The sequence below is a fragment of the Cupressus sempervirens genome, chromosome 1 (assembly GCF_028749045.1).
Source record: "Cupressus sempervirens isolate cs-2001-9-10 chromosome 1, ASM2874904v1, whole genome shotgun sequence".
NCBI classification, from domain to species: Eukaryota; Viridiplantae; Streptophyta; class Pinopsida; order Cupressales; family Cupressaceae; genus Cupressus; species Cupressus sempervirens.
This window is the reverse complement of record NC_143118.1, coordinates 153311510-153324460: the sequence shown is the minus strand read 5'-3', so window position 1 is coordinate 153324460 and position 12951 is coordinate 153311510. Positions and strand designations below refer to the sequence as shown.

General features: G+C 37.2%; 1 protein-coding gene across 1 annotated transcript; it reads right to left on the bottom strand.

Annotated features, from left to right (window-relative positions):
- Window positions 1-12010: 12010 nt before the first annotated feature.
- On the bottom strand, window positions 12011-12577 carry LOC149576618 (LOB domain-containing protein 4-like). Its single transcript, XM_089794799.1, has one exon. The coding sequence runs from the start codon at window positions 12575-12577 to the stop codon at window positions 12011-12013; it is 567 nt and encodes a 188-aa protein (XP_089650925.1).
- Window positions 12578-12951: the final 374 nt, after the last annotated feature.

The window sequence follows — 12951 nt, the reverse complement described above, 5'->3', positions numbered from 1 at the left end:
TTTGTATGAGCAACATTTATGTTTTAATGCAGATAGTTCATATTTGTTAGGTGATTTGTGAATTATTTCTGTACGTGTTTCATGTATTTGGTTTCAAGGAAAAAAAATAAAGTGTAGCAAAGGGTTTTAAATTCAGTCTGAATCTTGTCTCCTATTCATGGATATGAAATTTCTTCTAATTTGTGAACCAAAAGCATGAATTAGGTTGCATTTCATTTTGGAATGTATGTGGTTAAAATGTCTTGCAGATGGAACAAAGAGCCATGTAATCACTTGGTTTTTATCACAAGGTTTGTAGATTTTATGACGGGATAATTTGAGTATGAGATTCAAATATGAAGCAGATGTCTATTCACAAGGTGAAGGATAGATTAGGGATCTTGATGTAGAGATATGTCTGAGATTTCCAAAAGATGTATGGTTATAATTCATTTAATTGCCCAATAGATAAGGCACTGATTAGAGATAGGATCATTAGGTTTTGTTGCTCATACCTGAGTCTTGCTGATATCAACATATTAAATCAATTTGCCCTTTTATCTTGAAAGTTATTCAATGTTTAATCCACACTTAGCTTGCTAGTTTCATGAGTCATGTTATTAATTGTTTCATGCTTGTGATTTCTTGGCTAAGTATAGAAGATTTAGGGGTTTTATCTGCTATTATGGATTCTAATTATGCTCATTGCACTAGTCACATAATTGGATCCTAAGAGGTTCACCTACCTAGGTTTTGTAGAGCCTGAAGTGTACAAGGAGTGTAGCCTTATAGTTGGCATAGGTTCTTGGTGAATTGTGTCCATTATTGGAGATAGCTGCCCATAGACGCATTCATGCCTTGCATACTTGGATTTTCAAAACTATTAAATCAGGAGCCAACAATAACAATATCATTATTTTGGTATAATTATGGATATAGCTTACTATCATTTTCTAAATTTGATTGTGTGTAATATTTTGTCAAATCACTTTATGCAATCCATCTATTATCAAGAAGAGAAGATCTAAACCCTAAACCCTCTTCTATTCCTAATAACCAATGTAAAGTGTGATTTCAAATGTGGATGAAAAAATATTGCACATAATCAAACATAACTTTTTTTTATTAAACTATTTGATGGATTGTAGAAATTTCTTAGTTAATTGATATTTTGATATAAAATCACTTCAATGTATACACCAAAGAAAATAGAGTGTATATAATATTGTTTCTTTCTTTTATCTTGTGAATTCTTCTTATTATTTTTCTAAACTTCCCAACCTCATAGAACTCTAAAGATGAAAGCAACAATACATTGGTAGTGAGACTTTTTTCATGAATGTTTTGAATCGCACTCTCAGATCCATTAGTAAGAAGCGAAGATGTAAACCCTAAATCCTAAACTATCTTCTCTTCCTAATGATAGATCACAAAGTGTGATTCCAAACACATAATCAAATGGAGAAAAAGTTATTAAACTATCTGATGGATGGTTGAAATCTCTTCTTGTTAATTATAGATATAGTTAATAAATATTGATGGAAAATCACTTTTATGTATACACACAAAGAAAACATAGTACATATAATATTTTTTTTCCCTTTTATGGTGAATCCATCTTTTTATTTTTCTAAAGTCCTCAACCTCATCAAATTTCAAATTTGAAATGAAAAATGCACTCGTAGTGCAATATTTTTTCATATATGTTTGGAATCACACTCTCATTATCAAGAGTAGAAGATCTAAACCCTTAACCATAAACCCTCCTCTCTTAGGAATGATGGATAACACTATGTGATTCTATATGGGGATGATAAAACACTAGAGTACATAATCAAATCTAGAAAATTTATTAAGCTATTTGATGGATCATAGGATTTTCTTCTAATCATTAGCTATAGATGTGGTTAATAGGTGTTGATGAAGAAAAATTTATGTGATAAATTCTTGTAATGACCCTTACTATTAAGGCCACTAAACCCTCAAACTGAACTTAGGAATTTTGTCAAACACTTGGCGTGTAACAGTAACAATATTTAGAATATGGTAATTTCAGATTTGATACTTTTAGAATATAATCACAGAATTACAATATATATGTAAAGCCATTGAACTATATTTCAATTACAATGCAATAAATTCTGAAATTATTTTATTACCAATTCTGGTCTGATTATTACAATGACTGTATGACAGCAAATTTACCCAAGAATTGACATATATTTCAGAATGCAAGAACCTGGTTTGAAGAACTATGGAAGAACACCACGTTTTTCTGCAGATCGTTGATGAAGACCTCCAACCGCACCCCCAAACTATCCTTAATTTGCTGCTGCTGCCCAAATTAGCAGGGCCGTACCAGGTCGTACCTGTACGGCTGCTGAAATAAAATAATATTAGGGTTTTGGGACCCCCAAATGTAAGGAAAATGGGCACCTAGGGTTAGGTAGTAACCCTGTAAAACCATAAAAAATAACTCCAAGGGGTTGAGGAGATATGAGCAATTATGTGGTTCCGAACCCTGCTTCGCCAATTCTGAAAATGCACTTATTCTGTCTTCAAACTCTTGTCAAATGCTTCTCCAATGATAGGGCAAATCTGAAATCCTTATTCCAACCAAAAGCAAACCCTAACAACGAATTCTCAATAAGCTCCAATGAGATGGCTGAATACCAACTCCAATTATGCAACAATTCAGGTGATATTTCACACCCTCAAAGTTGCCAATCCAAGGGAGTGATTCGTTCCCAAAGATCGAATAATTTGCAGATCCAAAAGTCCACAAATGTCTTCACAATGAAGAAGTAGAAGAGTTCTCCAATCCAAGCATGTCCAAATGAGAGGCCTAGCCCTCTATTTATTCACTTTTCTAAGAAGTTGCTAGAACTTCTAGAAACATCCTTTATAATTTCTCATTATAATGCACTTTTTAATAATAAAGTAATTTTATAAAATAAAAAGTGCAACTCAAATTAAAATTATAACATGTGGGCCCCAATATCACATAATGATAAAATATAACCTCTTAACAGTTCTTCAAGAGCAAGATATGACTATCTGATCCGCAGAATTGACTCTCTTTCCACACCATTTGCCTACGAGAGTCTGGAATAGGCAAATCCATGATCAATGCCATATCGAACTAAAGAGGGGACATTACAGTCCGCCCCTCCTGAAATTGCTTTGCCTCAAGCAATCTCAACGCCGGGTGTTGCAAAATAGCCTCCCCCTCCCAAGTAGCATCCTCAATAGGTAAATCTTTCCACTTAACCAAGTATTCTCTAATCACCCTTCTACGAAGCTTCTTTTCTCTGCTCTCCAGGATGGATTCTGGTACTAAAATCAATTTTCCCTCATCGTCTAAAGGAGGTAATACTGTAGAAGGCACCACATTCTGACCCAATGCCTTCTTGAGGCATGACACATGAAACACATTGTGCACTCTGCTGTCTGCGGGAAGCTCCAACTCATAAGCCAGTTCACCAACTCGCCTGATAATCCTGAATGGTCCATAATAGCGTGGCTTAAGTTTCTCTGCCCCACTCTTCTTAAGAGTAGATTGCCTGTATGGCTGCAACATGAGGTAAACCATATCATCTACCTCAAAACTATGCTCAGTTCTCTTCTGGTCTGCATACTGCTTCTGCTAGTTCTAAGCTCTTGCAATATTGTCTTTGAGGGTGGCAACTATATCCTTACTCTCCTATAATAATTCACCTGCACTGGGTACCCGGCTGTCGCTCAACAACAAATCCAAGAAACTAGGTGCTTCATAACCGTAAAGTGCCATGAAGGGTGTCATCTGTATAGTCATATGATATGTAGTATTGTAACAATACTCGCAGAGATATATCCATCTGACCCAAGCTTGCTGCTGAGCTGCCACATAATTCCTTAAATACCCTTCCACCCATTTGTTCACAATTTCTGTCTGACCATCAGTTTGTGGGTGATAGCTAGTGCTGGGTGTAAGCTCCGTGCCACATAACCGGAATACCTCCTGCCAAAAGTGACTCATGAAATGGCTATCCCTATCACTCACAATGTTCTGAGGCAAGCCGTGCAATCTGAAAACCTCCCGAAAGAAAACCTCTGCCACCTGAGCTGCTGAATGTGTAGTGGTGATAGGAGAGAAATGAGCATATTTCGTTAATCTATCTACCACCACATAAATACAATCTCGTCCTTGTACCTTGGGCAAACTTGTGATAAAGTCCATGGAGATGCATTCCCACTTCCTATCGGGAATCGGAAGTGGCTGTAGGAGCCCTACCGGATAGCTGTGTTCTTGTTTGTTTTGCTGGCAAACATGACACTCTCGAACATACTGCAAAACATTAGCTTTCAACCCCTTCCAAGTGAACCGCTCTCGAACCGACTTGTAAGTCTTGAAGTACTCGGGATGGCCTACTGTCGGTGAGTCGTGAAGTGCTCTCATAATCAGTTGCTTAACCTTCGATCCTGGGACTAGGTAAATCCTGTTCTTGTAAATGATCAAATCATCTACAAGTGTGTATCTGGTATCAATCGCTGTTCCCTCTACTATATCGGAGGCCCATGTATCCCTGGCATACTCTGCTATAATCAAGTGTCGCCAATCCTCTGATATCTGAACCATAAGAGTGAGGTGTGGCCTTCGAGATAGAGCATCTGCAACAACATTCTGAGTTCCCTTGACATATGAGATGTCAAAATCATATGCCTGCAACTTACTTACCCACTTTTGCTGGCAATCATTCAGGTCCTGCTGTCCCAAGAAATGCCTCAGACTGTTATGATCAGTTTTAATACAAAACTTGCTACCCACAAGATATTGTTTGAATTTGGCCAAATCATGCATGATGGCCAACATCTCCTTATCATATATACTGAATGAACGCTCAGGGCCTCTGAGCTTCCTGCTCTCATAAGCTATGGGGTGCTTATTCTGTATAAGTACAACACCTACTCCCTCTCCAGATGCATCACATTGAAGCTCAAATGGCTTCGTGAAATCAGGTAATGCTAGAACTGGGCACGTAGTCATTATCTCCTTAAATCTCATAAAACAGTCCTGTGCCTTCTGAGTCCACACAAATTCCCCTTTTTTCAGTAAATCTGTCATGGGAGCTGCATGTCGTGAGTAGCCACTGACAAACCTGCGATAAAAACCACATAAACCAAGGAACCCCCTCAACTGTGTAAGGTTCTCTGGTGGAGGCCAATCAACAATAGCGCGAATCTTTTCAGGATCCATCCGCACTCCCTTTGCACTAATGATGTGTCCTAAATATAACAGCTCGGTCATCCCTAAGTCACATTTGGACTCCTTTGCATACAAGGACTCCTTCTGTAGAATGCTCAACACCGTCTCCAAATGCTCTAGATGCTCCTGCCATGATCGGCTATAGATCAAAATGTCATCAAAAAACACCAGCACGAATTTCCTCAACTAATGGTGGAAAACTCTGTTCATAGTGGACTGGAAAGTGGCAGGTGCATTGGTTAGGCCGAAAGGCATGACTACAAACTCAAAGTGCCCACAATGACATCTGAAAGCAGTTTTCTCAATATCCTGTTCACGGACTCTGATCTGATGATATCCTGATCTCAAATCAATTTTCGTGAAATAACAGGCCCCATGCAATTCATCTATCAACTCATCAATGTGAGGAATAGGATACCTGTTCTTAATGGTTCTCTTATTTGATGCCCTTTAATCAATACACATCCGAAGCATTCCATCCTTCTTTTTTACCAAAACAACAGAAGATGCAAAAGGTGACTTACTGGGTTGGATGTGCCCCATCGCTAGCAACTCCTCAATGGTCCTTTCGATCTCATCCTTGAGTCGCTTTAGATGTCGATATGGTGTGACCATGATAGGTTTAGCACCTTCCTCCAGCTCAATAATATGCTCAATGCCTCTGTCCGGTGGCCTGCCTGGTGGAATCTCACTGAATACCTTTTCGTACTTAATCCTCAACTTCTGAATATCAGGATGATATTCCGCCTTATGTTGCTCCTCTTGTGTAGGTATCAAAGTACAAACTGCTGCCCACTCTATATCATTATGCCTAGTTAATCTCTCCAGCCGCCTAAATGAGATAGTCCTGATGTCTCCATTACGGATAGCCTTTAGCACATGAGTCCTACCATTCATTTCGAATTGTATCTCCATATCCTCTAATCTTAGGGTAACCACCTTCAATGAATGTAGCCACTGCATTCCAAGTACTATGTCCATGTCACCCATGTTGACCACATGATAGTCCGCCTTAAACTCATAGTTGTTCAAGCGCAAAGGTAAGTCTCGTACCATCCTGTCACAACACAAAGTGTATCCATCAGCTACCTTGACTCTTAGTCCCTTGAATTCCTTAGTAATGAGTCCACGCTTCTCTACGAATCGTGCATCAATGAAATTATGCGTGGCACATGTGTCCAACAATGTAATAACCTTTTGCCCAGCCAAGACTCCCCAAAGTCTGAAAGATCCCTCTCTCTGGATACTAGACAGTCGTGCTTCCTGTAAATGTAGCTCTGTTTCCTGCCTTTTCCCTACACTATCTATCTCTTGTTCTCCCTCTGCTTCATCAGGATCCTCATCATGATGTTCTGAACCATCTGAATCTGAGTCTTCGTAATAAGCCCACATTGCCCGGTTGGCCTTCCCTTTTGGCTTCATAGGACAGTCATGGCCGTACTCATACGGGCCTTTGCAATAGAAGCATAGCTTCTTCCTACGCAAGTCATTAAGTGTCTCCTTGTCCAGCCTCTTACTTTCTTCCTTAGGTAGCTGTGCCTCTCTATGAAAGGGTTTCCTGTCCTTATCTTTTCCTGAAGGGAAACTCTTTGCCTGAAATTTGTTTTTTGAAGCTGAAGAGGAATCCATGTCACGAGCTTTCTTAATGGCTTCCTGCAAAGTGGGAGGGTTGAGAGCTTTAATCCACCCTCTCAACGGATCAACTAACCCATCCATAAATAAAACCAATAGCCTTCGTTCAGATACATCTGTTACTAACACTGCAAGTTTCTGAAACTGTGAAATGTATGTTTCCAATGATCCCCACTGTTTAAGCTGGGCTAATTCCTTGAAATTGAGTTCTGGATCTTTCTTATCAAAACGTTCAATCAGTCTCTCCGTAAACTCGACATATGAGGTAATGTGTGCATGACCCATAGTGATCATACCATGATGCCACCATTCGTGTGCTAACCCATCCAGGTGAATTGCTGCATACTTAATAGCTTCTTCCTCAGACATAGGATTCAATTGAAAGTATGTGTCAAGCTTTTGAACCCAAGCTCTTGCTGTAGACTTCCTTGAGCCATCATAATATGGTAACTGTAGTTTTCCTACTTTCTTTCATAGCTCATAGTTCTGAGTCCTGTCTTGTCCACGGGGCATATGCTTCATCCGCACATCCATATATTCTCTAAAGGTGATTGCAGCTGTAAAATCTGGTCCTCCTGCTTCCCAATCTCTCCTCAGCCGATCCTGTATGTCAGTGATCTGGGGTTCTAGTACCGGCTACTCTGGAGCTCTAGGAAGGAACGTAGGAATCATAGGCCTCGAACTTACTGTCCGAGCTTGCTGGGGGGCATGACCAAAATTGTTCCCAATTTGTTCGCCTCCATTATGTCTCTCATCCTGATTATTCCCATTCTGATTGTGACCATTCTGATTATTTCCTCCTCCTATGTTAGCGTTCAACCCCATTTGTCGAGCCATCATCTGAATCATAAGCTCCATTCTCTGATTCTGTTCTTGTGCTCTTTGTTCGGCTAATCGCTGTCCCTGTGCCAGGGTGTCTAATAACTGTAAAAATCTTTCCTCTTGCGGATCTGGACCGGCATTCCCACCTCTATCCATATTGTAGTCGTAATCTTGATCAAAAAATACCTCCCCTGTGTCTGTATGACTAGATTCTATGTCCACTTGGATAGATGAGCTAGACTGTTCGCTCTGCAGGTCAGAAATCCTATCTTGTCTTGCTTTGGTATTGCAGAAATTATAAGGCCTTTGTCGCATGCTCTGATTTTAGTGTTTTGACATTTCGTCAAACACTTTCCCTCCTATCCAGTTGTTCCAAATTCCCTATAAGACCTCCACATGATGGCAGGACTTATAGCTCTGATACCACTGTAATGACCCTTACTATTAAGGCCACTAAACCCTCAAACTGAACTTAGGAATTTTGTCAAACACTTGGCATGTAACAGTAACAATGTTCAGAATATGGTAATTTCAGATTTGATACTTTTAGAATATAATCACAGAATTACAATATATATATAAAGCCATTGAACTATATTTCAATTACAATGCCATAAATTCTGAAATTATTTTATTACCAATCCTGGTCTGATTATTACAATGACTGTATGACAGCAAATTTACCCAAGAATTGACATATATTTCAGAATGCAAGAACCTGGTTTGAAGAACTATGGAAGAACACCACGTTTTGTTGCAGATCGTTGATGAAGACCTCCAACCGCACCCCCAAACTATCCTTAATTTGCTACTACTGCCCAAACTAGCAGGGCCGTACCAGGCCGTACCTGTACGACTGCTGAAATAAAATAATATTAGGGTTTTGGGACCCCCAAATGTAAGGAAAATGGGCACCTAGGGTTAGGTAGTAACCCTGTAAAACCATAAAAAATAACTCTAAGGGGTTGAGGAGATATGAGCAATTATGTGGTTTCGAACCCTGCTTTGCCAATTCTGAAAATGCACTTATTCTGTCTTCAAACTCTTGTCAAATGCTTCTCCAATGATAGGGAAAATCTAAAATCCTTATTCCAACCAAAAACAAACCCTAACAACGAATTCTCAATAAGCTCCAATGAGATGGCCGAATACCAACTCCAATTATGCAACAATTCAGGTGATATTTCACACCCTCAAAGTTGCCAATCCAAGGGAGTGATTCGTTCCCAAAGATCGAATAATTTGCAGATCCAAAAGTCCACAAATGTCTTCACAATGAAGAAGTAGAAGAGTTCTCCAATCCAAGCATGTCCAAATGAGAGGCCCAGCCCTCTATTTATTCACTTTTCTAAGAAGTTGCTAGAACTTCTAGAAACATCCTTTATAATTTCTCATTATAATGCACTTTTTTATAATAAAGTAATTTTATAAAATAAAAAGTGCAACTCAAATTAAAATTATAACATGTGGGCCCCAATATCACATAATGATAAAATATAACCTCTTAACACTTCTTCAAGAGAAAGATATGACTATCTAATCCGTAGAATTGACTCTCTTTCCACAACATTTGCCTACGAGAGTCTGGAATAGGCAAATCCATGATCAATGCCATGTCGAACTAAAGAGGGGACATTACAATTCTTCTCTATTTCTTCCTAAAGTCCACAACTTTACAAAATTCTAAAAGTTGAAAGGAACAATACACTAATAGTGCAATATTTCTTCATGGATCTTTCACATCACTATATGATTCATTATGAAGAAGAGAAGATCTAAACCCTAAACCCTCTTCTCTTTCTAATAATAATGGATCAAGAATGTAGTTTCAAAGGGGATGAAAAAATACTACATATAATCAAATAGAGTAAAAGCCATTAAACTATTTGATGGATAATAGAATTTTTTTCTTGTTAATTATAGATATAGCTAATAAATATTGATGGAGAACCACTTCTCTATATATACACACACAAATAAAACATTGAGCATTAATATTATTTTATTTATTTTATGATGAATTCTTATTTTTATTTTTCTAAAGTCCCCAAACTAACAAAATTTCAATGTTGAAAGAAAAAAGGTAGTAGTAGTGCAACAATTTTTCACACACTTTTCGAATGACACTTTCATTATAAATGTTATTAAGTGTTTTGATGGATTGTAGAAATTTATTCTTATTCTTTATAAATATGGTTAGTAGGTGTTGATGGAAATCACTTATATTCTCTTTTTCTTTTATGTGGTGAAATTCTTCTTGTTATTTTTCTAAAGTCCCAAAACTCATAAAATTCCAAAGTAAAAATGAACAAGGCACTGGTAGTACAATGGTTCCAAGAGTGGATGGAAAAAGTAGTGCACATGATCAAATCAACAAAATATTATTAGAATATTTGATGGATTATAGAAATTTCTTTTATTAATTGTACATATAGTTAATAAATGTTGATGAAAAATCTCTTGTGTATACACACAAAGCAATCATAGTGCATAGTTAGGAATAAAGCACTGATAGTGCATATTTTATCATGGACCTTTTGAATCACACTCTATGATCTATTATCTCGAAGAGAACATCTAAACCCTAAACCCTCTTCTCTTTCTATTAATGAAATAATGTAGATGAAATATTAAACTATTTAATAGGTTGTAGTAATCTATTGTTGTTAATTATAGATATAATTAGTAAATGTTGATAGAAACTATATATATACCAAGCCAATATAGTACATATAATATTCTTTTTTCCTCTTTTCTATGGTGAATTCTTCCTTTTTTTTTCTAACCTTCAAATTTTCCAAAGTGGAAGAAACAAGGTACTAGCAGTCCATTAGACAACAATATGAAATATATTACCCCTATTAAATTAAAAGAAATCTTATAAAATCAAAGGTAAAGAACTATCAAAAACCTAGTAGTAGTTATACCAATAGAAAATCCCATTATTTAAATGTCATATCATAATCCAAAAATGTACTCTACTCAAAGTTCAAGAACTTAAACATGAGACACTAAGACTTGATTCCAAACAGAGCGAGATATCACATAATTCTTTTGGGACAACATTTGTAGTCCAATTCTAAAAGTTAAAGAGAACAAGGAACTGGTAGTGCAATGTTTTTTTATGGACATTTCCCATCACACTCTATCACCCATTATCTGGAAGAGAAGATCTAAACCCTACCATCTTCTCTTTCTAATAATGGTTTGAGGAGTGTGATTCTAAAAGTGGATTAAAAATATTGCACATAATCAAATGGAGAATATACTCTTAGACCATTTGATGGATTGTAGATTTTTTCTCTAGTTAATTCTAGATATAGTTAACAAATGTTGATGGAATATCACTTATGTGTATACACCCAAAACAATCATGATGCATATAATATTTCTTTTTAGTTTAATGTGGTGAATTAAAATTGTTACTTTTCTATAATCTCAAATGTCACAAAATTTCAAAATTGAAAGGAATGAAGCACTTGTAGTGCAATGTTTTATGGTGAGCAGTTTGAATCACATTTTATGATCTATTATCTAGAAGAGAAGATCTAAACCCTAAACCCTCTCCTCTTTTAAATATATAATGTATTAATGTGGATGAAAAAATAGTGCAAATAATCATATTATGGAGGAGTTATTAAACTATTCAATAGATTGTAGAAATCTCTTGTTGTTAATTATAGTTATAGTTAATAAATATTGATGGAAACCACTTCTATATATACAAACAATAAACATCTCCACTTAGAGAAATTTAAGTCCCCCCTCAACCTGATTCCACCTTTGATTCTTCCATAGTGATGTCAAACTTGCCAGAAAGAAGACCACCTCAAGACAACAAGTCTATCCCCAACCCTCTTAGCTCTTCCCATATCTCTGACACCCTCAAGGCTACCCTGGCTAGAAGTGAGGGGAGGATATCACTTCCCCTAAGAAAGAAACCACCAAAGATGCTAGGAAGAAAGGGAAGCACAACCACAGTAAGACCAGGGTGGAAAGGAGGGCTGCTATCTAATAATTCAAAATATAGTACATATAATATTATTTTTCTCTTTTATGTGATGAATTCTTCTTGTTATTTCTAACAGCACAAATTTTCAAAGTCGAGGAAACAAAGTACTTAGAGTTCATTAGACAACAATATGAAATATATTACCTATATTAAATTTTAAAAAATCTTTTAAAATCAGAACTAAACAATTATGAAAAAATCGATTAGCAATTATGTCAAAAGAAAATCCCATTATTTAAATGTCATTCCATAATTTAATAAAAAAGTACTTTACTCAACTTAAAGCACAACAGCAGATGGGACAGCATAGATAGCAGACACTAAAGCTCGATTCCTAAGAGACATAGAGCATACCTGAATTCATGTGCTTCCTTAGGCTCGAAGTAGGGCTGTTGATTATATTCACATTCAACATAATTGTCGGGTATATTAACATCATTCTCAGTTTGCCGATGAAGCTGCTGTCTCTGTTTAGGGTTGATGGGAGCCTCTGTGGAGGCTGGCATTGGTGTAGGCTGAATAGAAGACAAAGACTCCGAAACAGTGTTGGGACATTGTTGTGGAAGCAGTCGCCATATCTGCCTCCTCAAAAAACCCAATTCTCCTTCAAACCTTTCAATATCATTTTGAAGCCGAGTAACAATTCCATAGCATCCACGGACGGGATCACTCTCCCGGGCATTAGCCTCGTAAATGATAGACTCCATGGCCTCGCTCTTTTCCGTGTCTTTCACATGTTTGAGTAGGCCTAAAATGTTGCTCACTCCGAAGAGGTTTAACACATTTTCGAATTGTCTGTGCTTTTCAGCGGGGAAATAGGGCAACAGTGGGCACTCTAGATGACATTTTCTTCTCTGGTGTTTGCATGCCGCGGATGACCGCCCCATGCCTCCCTTCCCATGAGACATAATATTATTATTTCTCTTCTTTAAACATCCGTCGCAAATGGTGACATGATCTTGTTCTTAATCACAAATGGTGATAGGATCTCCTTCTCAATATTGTTCAACCAAGCTCTGATATTACTTGTAGGTCTATAGAGAAAATAACCTTGGTATAAGACTGTCGGAAACAAATGAACATTCTAGATCGATCTAAAATTTTCTTTAAGCCGACATAAATAATTAAGATGCATTTAGACTAGTTCTGCTCCTACCCTGGGGGGTGATCATATAGGTCCCATAGGCTACTTTAGCCTCGTAGATGTCATTAAAATCTATAATATCATATCATATCATTTTCAACCTTCTTCAATTAGGCC